The sequence below is a fragment of the Siphateles boraxobius genome, unplaced genomic scaffold (genome assembly GCF_051911475.1).
Source record: "Siphateles boraxobius isolate OS27281-9 unplaced genomic scaffold, OSU_SipBor_1 12, whole genome shotgun sequence".
NCBI lineage: Eukaryota > Metazoa > Chordata > Actinopteri > Cypriniformes > Leuciscidae > Siphateles > Siphateles boraxobius.
The window spans coordinates 2,563,734-2,589,757 of NW_027508722.1; the positions used below are offsets into that span (position 1 = coordinate 2,563,734).

At 37.8% G+C, this 26,024-nt stretch overlaps 1 protein-coding gene across 3 annotated transcripts in view; it reads right to left on the reverse strand.

Annotated features, from left to right (window-relative positions):
* Positions 1–26,024, reverse strand: part of adcy3a (adenylate cyclase 3a) — a 42,199-nt gene that overhangs the window by 6,712 nt on the left and 9,463 nt on the right. For 2 of the 3 annotated variants that reach the window (XM_077206098.1, XM_077206118.1), the window contains 12 exons: positions 22,199–22,329; positions 21,998–22,109; positions 19,348–19,475; positions 19,031–19,189; positions 15,851–16,016; positions 15,649–15,768; positions 12,342–12,484; positions 11,252–11,413; positions 8,638–8,725; positions 7,359–7,475; positions 2,914–3,182; positions 1,392–1,473 (listed from right to left, as the gene is read on the reverse strand). In XM_077206098.1, coding sequence (XP_077062213.1) covers positions 1,392–1,473; positions 2,914–3,182; positions 7,359–7,475; positions 8,638–8,725; positions 11,252–11,413; positions 12,342–12,484; positions 15,649–15,768; positions 15,851–16,016; positions 19,031–19,189; positions 19,348–19,475; positions 21,998–22,109; positions 22,199–22,329 — 1,677 coding nt within the window. The remainder of the gene's footprint in view (positions 1–1,391; positions 1,474–2,913; positions 3,183–7,358; positions 7,476–8,637; positions 8,726–11,251; positions 11,414–12,341; positions 12,485–15,648; positions 15,769–15,850; positions 16,017–19,030; positions 19,190–19,347; positions 19,476–21,997; positions 22,110–22,198; positions 22,330–26,024) is intronic. The other variant, XM_077206108.1, reaches the window with a different exon arrangement.

Sequence of the window (26,024 nt, forward strand, 5' to 3'; positions counted from 1 at the left end):
CGGTGAGAACACACACCGTTCAGATGTCGGGAAGTGACAGCTTATTCGACTTTCTATTCATCAAAGCATCCTGAAAAAAATCTATCACGGTTTCTACAAAAATATGAAGCAGGATAGCTGTTTTCAACATTAATCATAACCAGAAATGTTTCTTGAGCAGCAAATCATCATATTAGAGTGATTTCTGAAGGATCATGTGATACTGAAGACTGGAGTAATGATGCTGAAAATTCAGCTTTGATCACAGGAATAAATTAGTTCACAATATATTCACATAGAAAACAATGGAAGCTTGTTTCCACCACAGAATAAAACATTTTAAAAGATTATTGCGACTTTTTATCTCACAACTGCAAGTATACATCTCGCAATTCTGACTTTATTTCTCAGAATTGCAAGTTGTAAAGTCAGAATTGCGAGATATAAACATGCAATTCTGAGAAAAAAAAGTCAGAATCACAAGTTTATTTCTCGCAATTGTGAGTTTATATCACCCAATTATAACTTTATAACTCGCAATTGCGCCTTTATATCACGCAATTCTGATTTCATAGAAAAAAAGTCCGAATTGCGAGATGTAAACTCGCAATTGTGAGAAAAAAAGTCAGAAATGTGAGATAAAATGTTGCAGTTACCTTATTAATTGCTTATTCAGTGGCGGAAACAAGCTTCAATAGAAAACAGCTATTTTAAATTGTAAAAACATTTCCCAATATTACAGTTTTTTCTGTATTTTGATCAAATAAACGCAGCCTTGATGAGACTTCAAATGAATATTTAACACAAAATTCTAATATTATTTGCCAAACTTAATGTCATTCCAAATCCATTTCTGTGGAACACAAAAAGTGTATTGTTGACTAATATAATAATGCCAGTAAATGGGAACTGACATCCCAAGCTCAAAAATAAAAATATAAACGGCATAAAAGTACAGCAAAAGTAGTTAATATGACTCATGCTCTTTATCTCAAGCCCTTTAAAGCCATATGCAAGCTTTACATGAGGAATAGCCTTAAAGGGATAATTCACCCAAAAATGTAAATTCTGTCATCATTTACTCGCCTTCATGTTGTTACAAATCTGGGGGGTAATCCAGAAAGCAGATTATGTGACATACCTTCTACATACATGTCTTTTAACCATATGCCATGTGCCATATTTGATTTGATATCTTTGTTATTTATGATTTTCAGTGAATAACAACTAAACGTTTGGTCTGTTTCTCAAATCAAGCGCTCGTACGACTTCAGAAAACTTGGAATATAACACGAATCATATGGCCGTAATAAAATTTTTAAGGTGATTTTACATCATTTTTGTGATTTCATTTCAAGTGAACTATGCCTTTTAGAAATCGTTGGGAAGAGAGAGAGGAAGTTAAATCTTACATGTCGGGAGAAGTAGTAGAAGCTGACCATCATGATGAAGATCATCACACTCATGGTGTATTTGGAGGGCACAAGATAAAGTCTGTAAAAAAAGAAACAACTTAACCCTGTAAAGCCGGACATGAAATAACAGCCAGAAAATTTAAGTGGAGTAATATGTCCAAGTAAGATGAGTTTTATGATCAAAGCTCTGTAGTTTTTAAACATATAAATCAATGCAATACGCTGATGATTGAGAGATGAACAAATACACCTTCCTCGAAAGCCTGATGGATCATATTTAATACATCTTAATCAAGATTATCAAATAAACCCAAGGTGCTTAAGTCCAATAAGTGTTTATCTTGAAATATTACTAACAATATAAAAGTTATTCTTATGATTGCTTGATGAAAATCAGTTCAGATTTCACAGCAAAAAGAGACTGTAGGGGAACGTTTTTACAATTATACTGACTAAAAAATAAGAACTATCAATCAGACGACAAAAGGCATGTAGCCGATTGAGTGCAACAGCTTTTTCAGCAAAGTTTGATAATGTTGATCATTTAGAGGCCTTAGAAATGTGCGTATCAAATATGATCGAGTAGGCTTTAGTGGGTTAAAAGTGGCTTGAAAGTAACAGCCCATGTCTCTCTGATATTCTAAGATGGCTGGCCCACTATATACGGTAGACAGAGAGTAAACGGTTACACTTTATTTAAAGGTGTCTTTTTTACAGTGTAACCATACATTTAAGTACTGAGTAATAATAATTACCTACATGTACTTACTATAGGGTTAGGAATAGGGGTTGGTTTAGGTTAAGTAGCATTTAATTATGCATAATTTATAGTTTTTATTATAGTAACTACATGTAACAAGGACACTTCAATCAATCGAAGTTTGTCATCCAATAGATGAAGTACTGACAGTTAGTGGTCAGTTCAAGTCCTAATAAGGGCTGCACAATATATAGAAATTATCGAAATATTGCAAATGTATTTATCGCAATATGCATATCACAACGGCTTGCAATAACTGGGGTCATGAACAAAAGTCAAAGAGAAAATCACTCACTGCTCTTGGTTGAATAACTTTTGTAGCTTTAATAAGAATCAGTATATATATTTAATTCATACAGTGAAAACTAAGCAGTGTTTCATTTTTACATTTGATTATTCAGTTTCTGTTGTTGACTAAACCTAATGTAGGATAAACTGAAACCCTGAACCCTGTGGTTTACACTGATGTTAAAATAACACTTCTTATGCTGCTTATACTTTCAGAAGTTATAGGAATGCTTTCTTGTCCCAAAAAGAATGTGAAAAACGTATGCAGGTTATACAATTTTAAAGATAATTAAGTTTATTTCACACACTTTAAGCATTATCGGATATCGGATATCGCATTAGTTAATGAATTACGCATTCCGTATTTTTCTTCAATATCGTGCAGCCCTAGTCCTAATGCAATAGTACCAGTGATGCTCGCCTTGAATAAACCCAACCTATACAGTGATCTGAGATTGGCGCTTGACCCACCTGTATTCCTTAAACCGAGCCAGATCGTAGAGGTCGAAGATGTCGGTCCAGCTGTAGATGTTGACTACACCGGTAGCTACAGTGATCAGCAGCATGAGCGTGAGTTTGACCATGTGGCTGACCTGCACCAGCATGGTGGTGGCCATGAGAGCCAGGACTGCGACGTAGCTGTAGTATTTAGGATTCTCCGCACAGTTCCTGGCGGGCGCTGAGACTGAAGGGACTGCCGTCGCCTCATCCGTGGAGGGTTGAGGAGCCCGACAGCTCAACTACAACACAGCAGAAGTCACACAGACGCTCAGTGTTCAATAACATCATCTAACGGGGATGTGTGGGATTTTTCTTCTGTGTTTTAGGTGTTTAAAAATGGTGTTTGTCCATTTGTTTCAACTCATTGGTGTTATAAAATGTTGGTGTTTCACTACCGTTTAAAAGTCTGGGGTCCGTAAGACTTTTGTGAAAGAAGTCTCTTCTGTTCACCAAGGCTGCAATTATTTGATCAAAAATACAGTAAACCACTAATATTGTCAATATTATTACAACTGTTTTCTGATTTACTGTTTTAAAAATGTATTTTTGTTCCTGTGATAGTAAAGCTGATATTTTTATTATTATTAGTGTTGAACACTAGCCTAGAAATGTAGACGCACCCTAGCGGCAGCAACATTTATTTTGAGAAACTCTCCGTTGGCTTTCAAGCTGGAAAAACCAAACTCTGGTCAGGAAAATCACATCGTATATAGAGTTGGTGGGCCGGCTTAACATAATGACGTCAGAGATGTGACAGTTCCGCGTGAATTCCCTGCTACTGGAAAACAAAGAAGATGCTGGCGAACAGCGGTCTTTTGAATCGGCTTTGGCCGCGACTCTGGCCAAAGTTAAGCTTTTCTTTGAGAAAAGAACAAAGAACGGCACTTAAGTCATTCTTAAAAGAGGAAGATGTGTTTGGTGTTTTGCCGACCGGATACGACAAAAGTTTAATGTATCAACTAGCTCCGCTGGTGGGAAAACGCATGGGACTCACTCTGCCACAACCGTTCGTTGCTCTGGTTGGTTGTAGCGCTGTCCTATTGCGTGCAGAGGGAATTTGAAAGACAACCCTTTCCCGCCCCTCGGATTGAGCCCTGCCAATGGTGAGTTCCCAGACCTAACATCTTGATGTGGGTCTGGCTTGCCAGGCTAGTTGAACACAGTTGTAACGCCTCATATTTTTGAGGAAACTGTGATGCTTTACTTCAGGATTCTTTGATTAATGGAGAGTTTTGAAACGGCATTTATTTGAAACTGAAATCTGCTGTAACATTATACATGTCTTGACTGTCACTTTTGATCAATTTAATGCATTCTTGCTGAATAAAAGGGTTAATTTCTTACTGATCACAAACTTTTGAGTGGTACTTTTATATGATGGTATTTATTTTAATTTTATGAGTGCTAAAAGTTGTGGAAAACAAAAGATGCTCTTCAAAAAGGCATGTTTTCTCTATCGCAATGAAAATTTCATGATTTTAATGTCATTTCATTATTTTACTTTTGCACTATTAAATTAGTTGTTGTTGGTTGGTATTGCATCATTTAATGTTTGTGTGGAAATTTTTAAAAAGAAAAATGATTCATCTTGGTGTTGCCTTAGAAGGCAGATGACTATGTAGGCAGTGAACAACAAGACAGCTTACTAGGTTGTGGTACAGAGCTATAAACTTCTCTTCTCTGACTTGATTTTAACACTTTATATATGTATATATAGATGGAAACATAATTCAGTATAGGGCTTGACATAACTGTTTTTCCAAAGTTACAAGCCACTCAGATTTTCACTGGCCACAATTTTGACATCGATACCATAGGAAAATCTGCCATATAAATTATCTCATAATTTGACATCAGGTTTATTAGGCTGCTGTCACTTTAAGACCTGATGCACAGATCCATTATACTGTTACACATGCGTTTTCTTTCTCAACCGTTTACGTTCACTTAAAACATAACTCACTGTGTTCACATTTTAACATTATTTTGTGTTTATTTGACTGTTTAAACGCAATAAACAGTGAAAAATAACTCAATTTAGTCCTGAGAGGCGGCTTTATGTGCGCACACTTTGTATGTGAGCACAACAACTGCAGGAATCCATAACATTATGCACAATACACACAATCCCACAGCGAAAGTCGAGCCTGTAACACCATATGCATTAAACATAACTCGCAGATATGCATAAGTCATATCTAATATTACTATGGAATAAATTGTTCTAATTAAATTAAACGCTAGTAGCTACTACCATTGGAAGTAACTGTAGAGTCAAATTAGCTAAAATTATAATGTTGGTGATTTTAGGCAGGACAAAATTTAATCTAGTTAACTTGACAAAAACATTATCTAGTAGGAATGACAATTATTTTAGTAGTCTTTGCTAAATTAATTTAAGTTCATACAGCAATATTATAACAAACAATTTCAAACAGATTTATTTTTCCTTAATTTAATTAAGTTGGTTCAACAGCTTATTTTTTTGAGTGTATCGTGTATCTATTTTGTGGGAAATGAGTATTGGAAGCATTTCAGATATTTCAGTATCGATATGTATTGAAAAATCTATATTTGTGACTAGGGATGCAGCGATTACCGGATTTCACAATTAACCGCGCTTTAAAACGTCATGGTTAATTAATCGTAAAGACTATGCTACACAGAGTGTTCTGCACGGAACGAAAATTTTGCAACTAACTAAATAAATAATGAAACTAATAAACTAATAAAACCTAGTTTTGAATGACAAAAACTATGAAGAAAACCTATTGACATTTTCGTAAATGAGTAAAAACTAGACGAAAATGTTAGATAGTGACGATTTGGGAAGCGATCCAGTCAGAACTGATGTCCTGCGTTTGTGGTAGATGTGCACATTTGTACTGTAATGTGCTGATCTACCCAGCGGTCCCATAAAACGTTAAAAAATGTAAACGTCTGGGAGAATGAATAGAGCAGACATTAGATCTGAATAAGAGTGACGATGCAAAAAGAGCTCTATTCGGTACGGTTTTCTGTGCGCACACACTCGACCCGAAGCGTGCAGCCATGCGCAATAGACACCTATAGCGCGCGACTACTGAATTGAGCTCTCTTTCGAGTCTGAATAGACAAATACACACAACATTATGTCTAAATGTTCGTTTTGGAGAGTATTCATGTAAACTATGTCGGTTATGTCTTAAACAGTTGTGAGTGAATCGGATATGGATCAGTGCAATTGGATCCGCATATCTTTGGACATGATCCGATGTCTTAAAGTGATAGTGGATAATAAACCTAATGCGGTCTGTGTCCTTAATATTGATCAAGCAACAAAAGAAAAAAAGAAAATCATTCACTGTTTGTTAATAATAAGGATTAATTATATTCATACAAATAAATATGTCTGCTTGAAAGAATAAAGAATGATGTATGCAAGTAGCTATAAAGAATGAATATATCATTAATTGAAAAGAAGACTGTTTTAATTTAGGAAAAGTGGTTTCAATTTTTTTCATGTTTTCTTTTAAAAGAAATACATGGTTAATATTTAGCTTACATTTAATTCAATAGATCCAAAGACTTTGTTTATTCTTATTTTCATTGGGATTTATTTTCCCTTTATAGTATTATTTATGTTTTTAAGTCAGATACCAACAATATATTGTTTTCATGTTTTCATGTTTTCTACCTCAGGTTGAAAATAAATTTAGAACAAACTAAACGCTTAATAATTTTGTGATCTATTTCAATCAAAGATCCTGCAGCCTTTGACTTAATTTGTTATTTTTAAAAGGAAAATACTGGATGTTTACAAAGCACTTCTCTTTAATTCCAAAGAAAGAGATTGATTATTGTTTGTCATTTTATAATTTTGTACTGTTATGTGGCAGCAATAAATAACACATTAAAATTGAAATTATTTGATGCATAATAATCGTGATAATCGTTAAATCGTGATTATTTCTCAGACAATAATCGTACTTACAAAATCCGTAATCATTCTATCCCTATTTGTGACAACACTACATTGTACTTAGTTGATTATTTCAGATTCCTTTTTAAAAGCCTACAATTAAAAAATGTAAAAAAATTCAACCGGCAAGTATCTAGTAGGAGTGACTGCGTTACACACCACTGCTGAAATACACACACATTAGGCAGGTTTGCGGGTGTTAATGTGTCTGTATATATGATATGTATATATATATATATATATATGGAAACAATTCATCTATGGATGGAAACATTATTCATGGATGGATGGATACAAAATTCACAGACAGACAGACAGACAGACAGACAGACAGACAGATAGATAGATAGATAGATAGATAGATAGATAGATAGATAGATAGATAGATAGATAGATAGATAGATAGATAGATAGATAGATAGATAGCTATTTAATTCATTCACTTGTTTCTTACCATATCCACTATGTCGGCCATTGTGACTATGAAAATGGCTGCCATGGCCCAAGTGTTGCGAGCCCAGCGCGTGTGATCAATCCAAGTGGAGAATGACACCAGTCTCTTTGGAAAAACCTGAAAGCAAGACGAAAAAGCTACTTACACTCAGAGATCAACACAATAACATGCAGTCATAGGAAAAGGTTTTAACCTTGTATGCACATGACCTGTTATCACAGTAAGTGACCAGCAAAGTCAATTGAAAGGCCTGTGATCTAATCACTGTGTGTATGCATTTACTTCAGCCCTGGGGTGGCTGGATGAACTGTGTTTGTGGAAACAATTGATTTAATCCACAACATGATTTTTCAAATCAATACATTTGTATGTCCTTGTTGCCTAGTGGATGAGTGTGTGACCGCCTCTCCTTTCAAAATTACATTATCTCTGCGCTCGCTGAACCTGTGTGTGTATGTGTGGCTGCGAGGGAATCAATACTGGTAACTTTATGTTGACCTAACTAATGAGGATGAATCAAAAACTGGTGAATGCTGGAACAATAACTGGAAGAGGATGAGCCTCAGCAACAGCATTTCACTCATGTAACCAGTCATATTAATATTATATAAGAAGTCGACAAAAATTAGCATTAGATACGGCAACCTTGTTCAGCAGAACGTGGATCATGCCCCCGGAGCCTAATGGAAAGCATAATCATGCAATTTTCAGGAAAATCTCATTACAAAGAAGGAACCTTGATACAAAAGACAAACTTTTTTCAGGAGTGTCCATGTAAGACCCAGTAAAAAAAAAGAAAAAAAGAAAAGAAAAGGATTTCATGTAACTGCACCTAAAAAGTTAAACTGCTCCCACTGCAACATCACGTGACGTGGCAATATACACTAGTACATCAATAGCCCGATTTCTATCCAAAGATTTTTGTGTGAAAAAGGTTTAGCGCTTCAAACCGTTTACCGATATAGCTGATGGAAATGCCGGAAAGTGTCGACACAATCTTTTTTTCCGTTTCACTTTAACGCAGCTCATTGATGTAATGAATACATGTCGTCAACAAATGATTAGGATGTATAGAACATCTAGCATTGGTGCATGTTGAGTTTGCTGCGCTCACTGAAGTAACAAACACATGTTAATCAGCTCCAAAATGTTAGTAATGAGGTGCATTTGAGATTGTTGACATAAAACGGAAGTTGCAACCAACTTTACAACTGGTGACATATGTTTGAGTGACAGCTGTGTGTGATTGGTTAATGGAGGTGTTAGAACAGTAACTCACCCGTGGGAAAATGGCTGCCAGCGAACAGATAGTAAGTATAAGCAGCAAGACTTCTCCCACGGCCAGAGTCACATAGTTTGCGACCAACCTGTGCAGAGCAAAAATAGATAGACGGGGGAAAATGAAAGAAAGACATAAGAACATTACACAGGAATACAGCAATGACAAAAACACTGTTTTAAATGTGCACTTATTCTATGCTTTAAATCTGAAAAGTAGGACACTTAAGTGTACTTAAATGAGCACACTTTCATGAAGATGTTTCTTAACACACTTATGGTGCTTTTCCACTGCATGGTACGGCTCGGTACGGCCCACTTTTGGGGGGTTTTCCCACTGTGTACAGCGCCTACTACCTGTTACTAAATGTTTTTTTGTTTGTTTGTTTTCGTCCGGACCAAACGAACCAAGCGAACCGAACTAAAAGTATGAACACAACCTTAAGTACACTTTCAAAAAGTGCACCTTGTAATGTCAAATTAAAAGTCTTACTTTAAAGTACTGTCATGGTCATGATTAGTTCCTCTGTCTTGTTTGTTTCTAAGTTGTGTCTGAAATCGCCCCCTAAACACTCATTCACTATTCCCTAATCACTCCACTAATATAGTTCACTTGAAGGAGTGAATGAAAACGAGTGAGTGAATTCGGTCCCACTTTATATTAAGTGGCTTTAAGTACTATGTACTTACATTGAAAAATAAGTACAATGTACTTGTTGTGTTCAGGTTGTATTGTAAAACACTTTTGCTGCTATTGAGATATAGGGTCAGGTGTGTGTGATACGGGTAAGGTTAGGGTCAGGTGTGTGTGATACGGGTAAGGTTAGGGTCAGGTGTGTGTGATACGGGTAAGGTTAGGGTCAGGTGTGTGTGATACGGGTAAGGTTAGGGTCAGGTGTGTGTGATACGGGTAAGGTTAGGGTCAGGTGTGTGTGATACGGGTAAGGTTAGGGTCAGGTGTGTGTGATACGGGTAAGGTTAGGGTCAGGTGTGGTGGTATGGGTCGGTTTAAGGGTGGGTTAAGGTGTAAGGGAAGGGTCAACTGTGAAATTACAAATGTAATTACATAAATTAATTACAGCTGTAATTACATGCAGGTATTTTCAAAATATAAGTACAATGTTAAAAAATGTATGTACACAACAAGTCCATTGTATCAAATTATTAATTTCAATTTAAGTACATAAAGCCACAAAATAAAGTGGGAACACTTAGCAAACTGGCAGCTCCAGTGGTAATAAACTAATTTATCTTGAACTCTGTCATGGAAACTATGCATAAACCCTAATTAAACAATTTAATAATCAATTCAAAAGGAATTTATATCTGTATGATATTACGCTCTACCCACATTGGACCAGTGGTTTGGAAAATGAATGAATGGAAGATTCAGCTGTGGCGCCCTCTTCTGGTCAGACACGAGAATTCATTCGGCACGATCCTCACAGTGCATTGTGGGTATTCTCTTGGCGTTGAGCGGTTGTACACTCGTTTTTGCAGTGCATTGTGGGATTGAATGAGTGCACTCGGCAACTATGGTTTTGGACACCACTACAAATGTCTGTCCATTCTAATAGTGCCCTATTTAAGGGTATAGGGGGCGATTTCATTAGTTGTCATGGTTTCTACTTAGTCCACACCCGTTTCCTGTTCTGTTGATGTTCTTCCCTCTGTGTATTTAAGCCCTCCGTTCTCCTCAGTTCATGTTCTTGTGATAATTCATGTTCAATCGTTTCTAGTGTTTATTAAAAGTGTTATCTTGATTCATTCTGCGTTACGCATCTCTCTTATTGAATTACTACAAGAAAGTACACTTTAAATTATGTTTTAATAATCTTTTATGTGCTTTAAAGATGCACACTTATTTTGATGTGATTACTAACATACTAAATCAAATGTAAAGTACTTGATTACAATGTAATATAGTGTGTTGTTTAATATTACACTTCAAGTTAATATATTTAAAATGTACTAAATTGCAACTCATCATTCCAAACATGTAATTACAAATATAGTTAAATACAAGACTTGCAGGTTTCAATATAAATTACATTAAAGTCTATTTTAGTTTACTATAAATGCTTGTCAGTACATTCACTTATGTGAATACCATATTTTTAAAGACAATATAAATAATTTTAAAATTACATACAGTATATAAGTTTTTCCTTAAGTGAGTCACAAAAGTACTCTTGAGTTCAACTAATTGCATTTAATATACATTTAAACATTTTAATTATAATAATAAATAATACATCAGGTGCCAAAAAACGTTCAGGTCGCTCTTAAGTATACAGTCTAAGAATATATTATTTCCACAATAGGTACTCTTTTTAAAACTATGCTAACGTGTACTTCTTTTTCACAAGGGTCTGCACAGATTAATTAGAATCGAATCAAAATCCGAATCTAATTGAATCAGGAAATCTGTATGATTCCCAGCCTTAGATGAAGATGGATATTTCAAACCCAGAGACAAAGGCAAACACTAAGTCGCAACAGGACCTTATTTTTAGAGCAATAAACAGATGCTATAATAACTGCAAATAGATTATGACTGGCCTCGGCTGACCTTTGGCAGTGTTTGTGTGGTGATTTGTTAATATTTAACTGACCAGGGGTCAATGAGGGCCTTCATGACAGCCGTGAAGAGCAACACAACACACGAGCAGCTGAAAGCGGCTCCACTCTGCTTCTCCTTCTCCACCGAGAAACGCGTTTCCAGCTCCGGGTCAGTGAAGCGCAGAGACAGACGATTAGTGTACTTCCCTTTCAGCCTGAAGAGCACAAGGAAACACACACACACACACACACACACACACACACACACACACACTAGTTACATACACACACAACACGACCTCGACCATTGTGAAAAATTTTGTAGTGTAGAAAAATTTGTACTTCAAATCTTAAAAGTATAGTTTTAAAACATTGTATTTCCAGATAATATAATATTAATGAAATATAAGGCCATGAATGTAAAAGAGAGTACACATTTGTGAGTCATGACTACACTTTTTCATTAGTCTACTATTTCTATAATATGTTCTTTTTAAAAGTATGCTAAAGTGTACTTTAAAGAAAGTTAAGCTCCATCGACACTGATTTATGGCATGCTGTAATTGATTATGCCCTGTGTATTTCTATTATAAATTCCTTCCTGTAACCACAATATTTACAGATGCTGTCGACGAACCCAAAACATTATTCTACTATTACATTTAGTGCAAACTCTATTATCTGACATACGTCTTTCTGCTCTGTTGGAACACACATTCACACACACGCATGCACGCATGCACACACGCACACAGACACAGACACACACACAGACACAGACAAACACACACACACACACACACACACACACACACACACACACACACACACACACACACACACACACACACACACACACACACACACACTCACACAGACACATGAACAGACACACACACTGACACACGCACTCACACACGCGCACAGACACACTCACACACGCGCACAGACACACCATCACACACGCGCACAGACACACTCACACACACACACACACATGCACAGACACACTCAAACGCAGACAAACACTCACGAACCGACACACTTCACATACACACACACATGGCCGCACGCACACACAGACACAAACACACATGCACACACACAAACACACACACACTCGCTCACACACACACTACGTACGCTTGTACGGTCTCTCTCTCCAGCAGAGCTTCATTGAGGAGTTTATTGAGCTCCTGTTCATTCTCCTGAGCGTCGATCACTCTCTCGGCCAGATCACGCAGACGTAATCGGCGCCGCGGGTTTGGGAACGAGGGGTTCACCACCTGCGATTAAACACACACACGAGAACATGTCTATGATCTGTGATTCGCATGCATATCCAAAACCAAAAAACCAAAAACCAGACAAATACAGAAAAATACAAGTCCAACTAATTTACAGCATGGCAATATTGTTAAATGAAACAATGCATCCCTATAGATCCCTTCACACCAATTATGAAAAGTCATGTTTTATATTAGAATGATTTGTAAATAGTTCATTTTTTTGTGCAGACATTGAAGAACATTTTGGACCAATAAGAATTTTACTTTTGGCAAATGTGTCTAAAATGATCATGTTATTACATAAACATACTGAAATATAGAGTTTAAAGGGCTATTTCAATACCAGTCCTGTAATTATACAGGCCTTCTTTAAAACCAATAAGTCAACTAGTTGTTCAGGCAAGTCAGCAGTTAGTTGATTCTTTTCAAATTAGTAAAATCCTGTCATACTTTTAGTTATTTTAAGGTGTCTCTGTTAGTGTAATTTCACATTTAAGTACTGAGACTACATACTACAGTACTACTAGAAGTACTACATGTACTTCTTATTTGGTTTATGGTTAGTTGCATGTAATTATGGATTTATAGTTAGACACATATAGTGTTTTGCTTATATTTAACTTTAAAAAATCATGTTTATTTATTTATTATTTATTTTGTTTATAAACTGTATCTTATTTTATTGTTTAATTAAACAATTTAAAAGAAATGTTGTCTATTAAAGCTGAATTTTCAGCATCATTACTCCAGTCTTCAGTCTCACATGATCCTTCAGAATTCTAATATCCTGATTTGATGCTCAAGAAACTCCACATTTCTGATTATTATCAATGTTTCATATTTTTGTGGAATTTCTTTTATTTTTTCAGGATTCAGGAAAAGAAAGTTCAAAATAACATTAACATATCCGCCTACGTTGAGCACATTCTTTTTTGTGTACATTTTTAGAATTTCCATACAGTGTTCCCAAAATTAGCAAAACCCCCCCCCCCCCAAAAAACCCAAAAACAACGGAAATACAACTGTGCCTTTAATATCAGGGCTCAACGCTAAGGTTTTTTTCTACTGGCCCAGACGAGACGGTTCAGATTTTTACTTGCCCTGCTAAAATGCACAATACAATTCTTGTTTCCGTTGTTTTTGACCCATGTAACCCTGTAAGAAGTCATCAAACACTGCACACTGAATAAACTATAAATTGAATATATATATTAATCCTTGTTAAAGCTACAAAAGTTATTCAGTCAAGAGCATTGAGTGTTTTTCTCTTTGTCTTTTGTTCTTTGATTAATGACAGATAGCAGCAGCTTTAATATGCTGCTGTCACTTTAAGACTCTTTAAGTGAATCTAACACTTTTTAACTCATTTAAGACTGTGCTTAGAGCTGATTAGTGTTGTCACGATACTAGAATTTCTAACTTCGATACGATACCTTGAAAAATATCGATATTCGATACCATTTTCGATACCACAGAGAAAAAAACTGCCACAATATTAAGGGGGTCTTTTTTTTATTTAAAGCTAAATATTACAAGTCTAGAACATGACAATGAGGTATATTTTACATGAACAAAAATGTCCTGAGTTCTATCTGTTAATATTTTTTCATTGGACCAGAGCTAACATGATCCGTTGTGTTTTTATTACCTACTGTTATCAAAGATTAAAATATACTGTAACAAATGCATTGGTCATCGGTCATAAATGCTGGTTAATACATTAACTTAATTTGATGAACAGATTTAAACGCAAACGTGTGTGCATCACACGCGGAAACAATGCTCACTGGATCAGCATCTAGTCAAGTTACCTTTATTTATATATTGCTTTTAATAATACAGATTGTGTCGAAGCACTTAACTGTATCAAATTGGAGGATAGAGTGTCAGTAATGTATAATAATAAGGTTAAACATTCAATTTTCAGTTAAAGGCATTTCATTATTGAATTCAGAGATGCCATTGTCTAGCTCAGTTTAGTTTAATTAGTATATGTGTCATCAAATTGATGATAATCGCTAATGAAGGCAAATTGCAGAATTAAATAATAATTTTTGAATTAAGTTAAACAGACACAAGTTAATTTACATCTGACCACAGTTACAATATTTACTTGTCTACGATTCCTCAGTCAGATTATGTTAACTTTAAGAATTACAGTGAAAAAACGAAACACAGACTCATATCAACAACAATACTAGGCCATCTTGGTTAATGTTTCAGAAAAGTTAAAATGAGAAGAGTTACAGTGTTTTAGGATGTTTTTAGCAGTGGTGCAGGTCTGTCCAAAAAACAAACACCCCTGATGCTGAGCATATGCTGCTAAATGGTACCCCTGGAGCCAATTCCTTAAGTCTGTTTTCATCTATAAAATAATTTTACAAAATGAGTGATGAGAGGGATATTGATAGTCAAACAATCTTTTGGGTGCCCGCAGCCCGCTCGCAGTGTGAAGCGCGTGTCCGCGCTATTCTCCGACATGCCCGCTCGCGGTGTGTAGCGCGTGTCCTGTCCACGCCATTCTCCGACTCCGACATGCCCGCTCGCGGTGTTCTTTATCAATCAACCAAAGCCGGTCGCGGGGACGCCGCACTCGCCATCTTTCCATTCACTTTTGCTATTTAACCAGAGCGAATGAGACGAGTGCGTCACGTGTGGTGTTTGTCAACGCGCCTTTGGAGAGAAGTGAAAGTGACTGCTCGACTAGTATTGGTGTATCGATACTTCGGGAAATTAGTATTGGTACCGTTCAGATATTTCAGTATCGATATTTATCGAAATATCGATATTTTTGACAACACTAGAGCTGATCATGTTTTGCTGAAGTGTTTTGCCTTTAATTGCTAATGCAACCTTTTTACAACACAGACTGAACAACATGAAGCATTGCTTGGTAATTGGTTGAGCTAAACTGGTATTATCTTGTTATTGTGTTCTTAAATTGAACAGCTGACAGATATTCAACATAATTCATGTGTGAGACAGTCTAACAGAAGGAGGGACAAAACCAGTGAAATATCAACTGACTTGATAACTCTGAGTTCTTGTCATATTTAATTGCCATTCTCTAATAAACTGTGATAATGTGAGGAATGTTGAAGGTGTCTGAATAAGTTTTGGTTTGACTGTATATCTGGTGTGTGAGATCCTCATGTTAATACCCGTGTGTCCAGCTCCTCTGGATCCTCCGGTGTGGTGCATGCCGTGTGGACGCTCCCATTACACTCCTTGGTGTTGATCAGTAGTGGAGAATTCCCGTTCGATGACGTCACCGAAAGCTTCTGGAAAAACATAGTTGAGGCCGTGAGAATGAGAGAGAGACACACAGAGAGGGAAATGACAGTAAGAGGAAATAAAACCCACTACTCCATTGATGCCATTCTTGCCCACGGGTCCCTTGGGCACCAGCACCAGGTATGTTTCAATGCCCCTTTCCTTCAGGTATTCACAGCGGTCTCCTCCATTCCCTGGCTCCACATCAAACTCCCCGTGCAGACACTCCAGGGTATTCTGGGAGATGTGCACTCGCCTACAAGACACACATCTGAGTTCAAGCATAACCTGTTTTCCGAGTCCGTTACAGCCAGTTCTTTTACTGAGTACACAACACTTACAGTCGATCTGTTGAAAACTGACAAGTCACCTAGTTTTATCTGTGCTGGTTTAGTGCTGAGCTGGAAGCATTTTCATTAAGTATATGCACACTTTAGCAAAAATAAAATACACAGAAATAATAAGTCACTTTAAAATAATATACTTGTAATGTAATGTTTTTAAGTGTTATTACATGTAATTAGCTGAACGTATAAGTGCCTTTTTGGCTCACTGAGGTAGGACTAGTACATCTTTATATGTAATTTCATAATTCTTGTCTACGAAATATGGTTAAAGTGCACTGCTGAATGTACTGACAAGCATTTATGGGAAACTAAAATTTACTTTAATGTCATTTCTATTGAAACCTGTATGTAATTTATTAAAAAAAATATTTGTAATTACACATTTGTAATGATGAAGTTTTAATTTAGTGCACTTAAAATATATCTAATATCAAATAACACTAGTATTTTAGTATAGTAGTAGTATTTATAGTATAGTATGTTACATGAGCTTTAGTATGTTAGTCAACATCTAAATAAGTAACATAATGATTTAAAATATACTCTAAAGTTAAGATTATTACTAAGTGTGTTAAGAAACAGTCATATAAGTGTACTCCCTTTAAATAGTCTTAAGAGGCCTTTTTTTCATTAATATGTGCAGATTTTAAAAAATATATATACGTAAAGATTTGCAGTACAAACAAGTGCACTTTAAATACAATTAAGCGCACTTATTTTTCACAAGGGTGGGTCTCATTGTTATTGAGTATTACTGATGATGATGACGACAGATAAGGGTCTAATAATCTGGCATATATCCAGATGTGTCTATCCATGACTGTTCGCTCATGTTTGGTTTGCAGTATGTGGGCGTAATTCAGTTAGGGAGGAGTAAAGTTTAGCTTAAACAACCAGATGCATTTACACTTGTCTGAGTCATTTTTGCAATGACTGATCTGGCGTCTGTCTCTCTGTGTCCCAGAGGGCATTTACACTGGATACACACATGAATGAATGGCTGCATGATATATTAATTACAGGCTGTTATTTAATTAAGTAAATATATGTGCTACCGTTTTCAGAGTGAAGGGCGTCATTTACACGTGTGTAGTTCATGATACAGCTTCTCAGAACCGCTGCAATTTAACATAACTCTGGAATTATTAAGATTTGATTGTGATAATTATTAAAAGTATTAAACAAAATAAGAAATATATTGTAATAATAACCTTGTGCTGATCTTTTTATGTCTAAATTTCTTAATTTTCGAACGGTATACCATCAAGCTTTTATTTTGATGGGTTAGCAGCAAATAAATAAATGCGCTGTTGGTTTCAGAGTGAAAGCACCATGTTCATTTACACGCGTATTTGAAAATTAGGAAATTAAGACATAAAAATATTGTAATTTTACAGTAAAATAAAACTAATTTGACGATTTTGTTATCATCACAATATATTTCTTATTTTGTTTACCACATTTAATAATAATCGCAATAAAATTATAAAAACTATTATTTTAGAGTTATATTGAATTGGTCAGAAACGGTGTGAATATGGCCTATGAAAACTGAAGTGGAAAGAGATTTTTTATTAACTGTTCAATTTATGGTTTGTGTTGGTTCTTGTAAAGCGTAAAACATTTTTTTTTTAAATATATATTCACTCCCAAACAAGTGCTGACAATCGATTTAAAAATTAATTAATTAATTAATAGCATGAAATTCAAGTTTTTGATATATTATTTATATTGTAATCTTTCACATTGAATCTCCAAAATAATGTAAAAACAACATAAAGAGGCTTTGTTTTAAATATGTGTTTTACTAAGCACTATGAGTGAAGTACCAGTCTTACCAATACTGATATTGATGTCTCTATTAAAAGGATTTCCCCCCTCAATTTTAGCCACTAATTATAGACATTCAACATTATGGTAAAATTGAAAGCTACCGATTTGAACATTAAATAGGCTTAAAAAACTTTTAATTTAAGAGAATTTAAAACAATCTTCACATAAACCTATTGTAATAAATGTCACATTTAGCTGTGCCTTTAATATCAGGGCTCTACGATAAGGTTTTTTTCCTACTGGCCCAGGCGAGACGGTTCAGATTTTTACTTGCCCTGCTAAAATGCACAATACAATTCTTTTTTTCGTTGTTTTTGACCCATGTAACCTTGTAAACAGTCATCACACACTGCACACTGAATAAACTATAAATTGAATATATATTAATCCTGGTTAAAGCTACAAAATGTACTCAGTCAGTGTTTTTCTCTTTGTCTTTTGTTCTTTGATTAACATTAATGACAGATAGCAGCAGGTTTAATATACTGCTGTCACTTTAAGACTCTTTAAGTTCATTTAACACTTTTTAACTCATTTAAGAATGTGCTTTGACATAATGATAATCATTATTAATTCTTTCTAAATAGAGCTATTCATGTCATCTGAGGAAAAAAACTGTATTTTTTCATACCGCCCGGCCTTGGAAAATGTACTTCTTCACCCTTTATTCAAATATTATAAAACATTTTGCAAAGTCGATTGTTTTATTTGTGGCAATGAAATGAAACATCATAATTTTTGGCCAGGCTGTCATACAGAGAAACTATGAAAACAAGAGAGAACCAATGAAATATTAATAACTGATTATGTTGTATATTGTCAATGTATGCTTTTTCCTATAAGCTTTTTATTTTGTTCGTCCCTTGCATTTAAAATATTCTAAATATATAAAGTGTTTCCCTCATATTTTGATGGTTTAATCACTTTTGGCCACTACTGTACATTGCAGAAAAACAAATCATAATTTTTCAGATATCGTGCAGCCTACAGTAAAAACGTATGAAATGGCCAAATCTAGTGAATTGACCCCAGCATTCTGAACCAAAAAAAAAAAAAAAGCTTTAGCACTTGTGAAGGTGCAGGTCTTTACCCTGGTATTCCTCCGGCCTCCATCTTGTTGGCCACCGTCACGTCAGTAGACCAGACATCATACTGCCAGCGCTTCTGTCCGAGCACCCCGCCCAAGACTGTCCCAGAATGCACCCCGACACGCATGTCCACATCGGTCTGCGTCTTCTCTCGGACATATCTGAAATCCAGATGAACGTGTCAAACCTTGTCATAGTCAAGCACGCCCAACTTAATCTATTTATAAATAATTGTTATGAACGAGTCACTAATTTCCATGAACAATCCTGATGACAGTTCATGAACAGTTCATGTATTAAATGATTATGCATTACTTACGAAATGGCCTCAACCATAGCCAAGCCCATCATGATGGAGCAGGCCGCATGGTCATCACGGTAATCTGGAAGGCCACAAATACAGTAATAGCAGTCGCCGAGAATCTTGATCCTCAACTGGTGGTATTTCTGACGAGGAAAGAAAGTACAGCACCTTTAGATTTATTTAGGCTTTACTGGTCAAAAAAATGATCAGCCAATAGCCGATAAAGCGTCAATAGAGCGCAACAGTGTACGTCCACCCTATTAGGACAATAAGGATTGCAGCTATATTATGATAAATTCTTTGCTTGTTACATATACGTGCAACATTTCAGCCCTGATTAAATTATAAATGTTAGCTATTTTATGTTCATTGCCTGTCTAGTGTTGTATGTGTATGCTGAAATATAATAAAATAATGGTTTGTATTTTAAAAAAACATCTATTGTGTCATTATGTGTAGTGAGCTAGCTCACGAGACTTATGTTTCGCGCTTCAGAACATCCATTTAGGGAACATACTGAGCATTGATGCTCCCTGGTTTTCAAAGTGCATTGTGGGTCTTATTAGGGTGCGAATGTTTTAGGGCACTGGTAGGATTTTGTGCTTGAGGAACCCTAATCAGTGCCCTGACTACTGAACTAGATAGCATATTAAGATGTACCCACTGTTTCTATCACTCTTGTTTGTTTCCATAGTTACCCCCGTTAGTTACCATAACTACTAATTTCCCACACCGGTTAGCTTGTGAATTTATACCCCCGAGTTTCTCTTGTTCTTTATCTGGAAGTGATGGCTGAAACAAAGCTTTTCAAAAAAAAAATGATACATGCTCCGTATCACTGGTTCAAAACAAAGTAATTGCAAAGTTTTCGAAGCTTCACAAAGTGCTTTTTGAAAGCGTCCATCACTATTGTCTAGTGATTTCCTCTATAGATGTTACATGCGTTTATTTTAGTCCTGCTTCTCCTGTGTTTGGAAGTGCTGAGACCACCGGACTTGGAAGCGCTGAGACCATCGGACTTGGAAGCGCTGAGACCACCGGACTTGGGACCACCGGATCCTCCACCTCCCCCACGGTGAAAGGGGGAACCTCTTTTAACTGAAGGTCGTACTCCAAGAACTCCCACAGCAACCCTCGAGGACCATCACATGTCTATTGCACTTGAATCCGACACTCCCTCGTTTCAACAGCCCCGTCAAAGAACAGCAGACTATGTGGACTTTGCCCTCATTGATTTCTATTGCCATGGACTAAATAATCATTTTCAATCAATACTTCTCTGTGATGGTCCTCGAGGGTTGCTGTGGGAGTTCTTGGAGTACGACCTTCAGTTAAAAAAGGTTCCCCCTTTCACCGTGGGGGAGGTGGAGGATCCGGTGGTCCCAAGTCCGGTGGTCTCAGCGCTTCCATGTCCGATGGTCTCAGCGCTTCCAAGTCCGGTGGTCTCAGCACTTCCAAGTCCGGTGGTCTCAGCGCTTCCAGGTACGGTGGTTCCAAGTCCGGTGGTCTCAGCTCTTTCAAGCCCAGTGGTCTCAGCTCTTTCAAGCCCGATGGTCCCAAGTCCGGTGGTCTCAGCACTTCCAAGTCTGGTGGTCCCAAGTCCGGTGATCTCAGCACTTCCAAGTCGCGTGGTTTCAAGTCCGGGGGTCTCAGCGCTTCCAAGTCTTGTGGTCTCAAGTCCGGTAGTCTCAGCGCTTCCAAGTCTGGTGGTCCCAAGTCCGGTGGTCTCAGCGCTTCCAAGTCCGGTGGTCCCAAGTCCGGTGGTCTCAGCGCTTCCAAGTCCGGTGGTCTCAGCGCTTCCAAGTCCGGTGGTCTCAGCACTTCCAAGTCCGGTAGTCTCAGTGCTTCCAAGTCCGTTGGTCCCAAGTCCGGGGGTTTCAGCGCTTCCAAGCCCAGTGGTCCCAAGTCCGGTGATCTCAGCACTTTCAAGCCTGGTGGTCCCAAGTTCGATGGTCCAAGAGTTCCTGTCGCCATCGGCTGCGCTCCCTGTGAAGGCAGCTGCCATCTTTTGTGTTTGGGACGCAACAGTTCCCCTATTCCTTCCAAGGCATCGGCGACCACTACAGCTCTTCCCGGGCGGCTGCGTCTCCTCCTGAACCCTTTGCCTGCCCTGTCACGGCTACAGAGGCTGTCTATGAACATCTATGAACATCTGTCCGCCCAGTTACGGCCATGGAGGTCGCTTTTGGACTCTGTGTCCCTTGTCACGGCCGTTTAAGCCATCCCTGAACTCTCTGTGCTATCGGTTTCTGTGATCTTATCTGAACTCTCCTGGCTTTTTCTCTCTTTCCTTCTAGAGCCACTGTGGTCCTCAGCCCCATCTGCTTCACAACAGTGGTCTCCAATATAAATCTTGTTATATTATAAATGCCTTTTGATCAATTTAATGTGTCCTTGCTGAATAAAAGTATTAATTAAAAAAAATCTTACAAACCCCAAACTTGACTAGACTATGTCATTCATTATGTTTTATGTCTTCTGGCATCTACAGAAGCCATAAAATCAGGTTCTCTATGGAGAAAATTAATGTGATTTTTTACTTTAAACTCTACTGTTGCACTCTATATGAATAGTTTAAAATCTGTGAACACCAAAATTATTTAATCTTGTAAACTTTACTAAACGTATATTGAAAAAAGCATGCATACAGATAACAGTAACTCACAGCTGCTAGCTTGTCGAAACGGGCAAACAATTCGTTAAGCAACTTAACCAATTCCTGTGCACTACAGGATGAGGACAGCTGTGTGAAGCCCACGATGTCTGCGAACAGAATACTGCAACAAAAATACAGTAAAAGGCTCCTTTTAGAAACAATCTGCATCAAGCTTTGCCCCCATTTACTGAAAAGCTGCAACAAACTCACCTGACATTCTCATGCCGATACATGTACATCGTGTTGAACTGCTGCATCTCTTTCTGACTGGCTTCTTTCTTCATGTCCTGAAGCATCTCGTCTGCAATGTGCTTGGGCAAGATGGACAGCAGGAGACGCTCCTGTATGAGGAAGAACATACACTGATTATACGAACATAACTGTCTTGTGCATTTGTTACTGTACATGCGCATCTGCAGACTGGATACACACAAGTTCTGCACATAAACTACCTTTGCATGTTTGTTTGCTAAATACTCATTCTGCAATTTTCTTTCTTTAAAAAAAACAATTATTCTTAAAAGACAGTTTGGGCCAGGTACATTGTCCCAGGCCCTGTAAGATCATATTAGGGTTACATATGTAACTCCGGTTCCCTGAGAAGGGAACGATATGCTGTGTCAGAATAGAGTTCCTTCGAAATGGCATTTTAGAATAATTTCTTAAGGATCATGTGACACTGTAGGCTGGAGTAATGCACAATGCACATTGGCGAGCCACTGCACATTTGCATGCGAGCTTTGCATCTCACGCTCTGCCCCACTCTGTATAAATACAGAAGTAGATGCACGCACCAGTTTTTTTTCGCTGAGGAGCCGAGCGGAGCCCGGAGTCAGCAGTGGTCCAGCAATAGTGGCGACGTGACTACGTCTCCGTTCCCTCCTTCAGGGAAAGAGGGTTACACACGTAACTGAGACGCTCCCTTTCAGTCGCTCATGTTCGACATAGTCGACCTGTCGACTGATTGGGATCCCATTTAAAACGCCACTAGTGCTGACACCTTCCAGTGCCTAGACAAATGCCTCCTGATCCCCCCGCATTATTGAGGTGGAGATGGGACAGGGCTTAGGCCAGGGAAGTCACTGCTGTTTCGCAAGACCCACTCAGACTTGGATAACACTGGGAAAAGCGTGCCCTTTCGATGGAAGGAGGGACGCTACGGAAGCCACATCCAGCCTGCAAGGAGGTAACGTGGAGATACACATATGGACTGGGCGTTACCGGGCAGTACAACATATGGAATGTCACTGAGGTGGCTCCAGCCTATAACAGGGGGGAGACTCAACCAGCCAGCGGCATCAGAGCAAGCTCTGCCAAGGGAAAGACACGGGCTCGCCGCAGGGAGCCGCACCATGGAAGAATACACATATGGAATCGCTGTAGGGATCACAACATATGGACCCAGCCTAGCACAAGTTCCACCAGTGCATATGAGTGGTAGGCCTAGCATCGGACGCTCCACCACGTCCAATGCCGAAGGGGTGTGGAGGAACTCAACAGGGTTTGGCTAAAGGAGAACTCAACTGGAGCAAGAATGGCGCACGTATCCAGTGCATAGGAGGGGAATGGCATAGCAAGCCCAGCTCCTCCTCTCGCCCAGTCAGTATGGCATTCTGATTCCCCCTGTATCAGACTAAAACTCTCTAATTATATAATGCTGTACATTAAAATTAATTAATGATATCTGCAATACATTCATGTTGGTTCTGTTCCGTTTACCCTAACGGTGCATGTCCACTGGCACGGAGCGAGCGTTTTCAATTCATTCCTATGGAGGTCGAGCTTCACGCTCGCGCAGTGCATTTTGGGATTGACAGCGGACCGGAGAAAACGTTAAGAGCGTCAAAAGGTTGGGCTGTTCTACTTTATGCAAATATCAAGCGAAAAACGTGGTCGACAGCCAACTGCTGTGAGGTTTGGGATGTGACGTCTGTCTTGAGAGTTTAAAAATATTGTTGGATTTATGCGTAAATCATTTTGTTCACAAATTAGTTGCTTTGCAGTTGTTATATGATAAATATTTCATTTTGGATGTGTTCATTGTGATTATACTAGCTGGGTTTATAAAAGTTTGTAAAATTGACAGGATATCTTTGCTTGGGGCATTTGGAAACAAAGCTCTATTTCCGAATGTAATCGTGTGCATCTCTAATGATTATACTGTGTGTGTGCTGAAAAACACATAGATTAAACACACTCGCAACAGACACACCCCAAAGGGGAGACGTTATAGCGTTACCAGCAGCACTGAGCTGAATTTTGCCACTGTAGTTGACACGCACCGTAAGGGTTATTGCTGCTCTCCCTGCTCTTATCCATGCTAGACTGCATGAATGCGCAGGGAGTTCTTGCCCAGAACAGAACTATACCGCCAATCCTAACTCTATGCTAACTGTCAATCGTATTCGACGATAGTGGTCCTGACAGAAGTTTAGTCAACTTTTAGTAGTTCACTTACTAATGAACTCATAACTAACAGACTAGGGTCGGGAATCTAAAAGTGGTTCCAATTCTGGAATAAGATACTTAAGGTCAGGAATCGGATACTTTTTATAAAATTTAAATTTCGATTCCACTTATCGATACCTGTGTTTGCATTTTAATGTGATTTTAAATTCTGCATTTGCTGTTTTCTGTGCTGGACACAAAAAGCAACCTCTCATTTAGTGCCTGAATCTTGAATTTAGTTCTCTTTCGCATCTTCTTGCACTTGAATGGACAAATACACACAAAAAGATGTCAAAATATCCTTCTGTACACATTCAGTTATGTTTTAAGTGAATGTAAACAGTTGAGAAAGAAAACGCATGTGTCAGTATATTGGATCAGTGCATTTGATCTTAAAGTGACAGCAAGAGAAACGAAAAAGAAGATCACTAACTGATCTTGACTGAATAACCAAGTAACTTTAATAAGGATTCATCTGGATTTTACTTATGAAAAGAAAACTAAGCTATGGAAGCTTGTTTCCGTCACAATAAAAAAAAAGGTCATTATGACTTTTTATCTAACAATTCTGACTTTATTGCTCGCAATTCTGAGAAAAAAAATCCGAATTGTGAGATAAAAACTCATGATTATCTTTTAAAGGTGCCATGTGTAAGAATTGAGGTAAAAATATCCAAAAAATGAGCTACACGCATCAAAAGAATGAGAAGAAATAAGGGCGATGATGTCATTAAAAAAATGAAAATGTATAGTGCTGCTGAGATATCAACCTGAATTAGCATGCTAAATTACTAGCCCCGGCCCGACAGGTGTCATAATACCAGTTTCGGCCATGGGAGGCCGTATGCGGGCAACATAACCACCAGCCAAACTGCAATACACGAATAACTCGCACGGCTTGTGGGCGACTTAAACCTGATGTCAGTCGTGTGGAAAGTACAGCCCACTACTACATTTCAGTTCAGGGAAGAGAGCGGAAGAATGGCTGAAGCCCTTGGCAAGAGACCCTTACTACCACCACAACCACCCGCTGCAGGGAATAAACCGCGCTCGGAATCACAAATAAAATCGGATAAAAAAAGGAGCAGAACCAGAATAAACATTGGCACTGCTTTCCATCGCTGGAGACAACTAATGGACAGGAAAAGAAATGAGGTTCGACTCCGAACTTGCAACATTTCTTTTGGATTGGTAAGTAAGATGCTTTTAGTATTTCGCTAGAAGTTTGTTTTATATGTTTGTTTAGTTTTTTCGGGAAGTTATAACATAGAAATGTATCGAAGGCTGTTCGATAAAAGTCTACCCACAGATCCGATCCGGTTTTCACCTGTTACCTACCAGAGCCCGTCTCTACCAAGCTGATGATAAAATGTAACATTAGCTAAGAAGCTTGAAATGTCTTCGATGATAAAGAACCCAGATATGGACGCACGAAACGTAACGGAAAACATTGCAAGGTGGAATGAGACCGAATGTTTTTGTTGACTAATGATAGCTTAGCTAGAAGAGGTATTGCTAATGAAAATCAAACTTGATATATGCTGCTAAATTAGCATCAGGCGGGCAGCATACGTAACACTCTAAATAG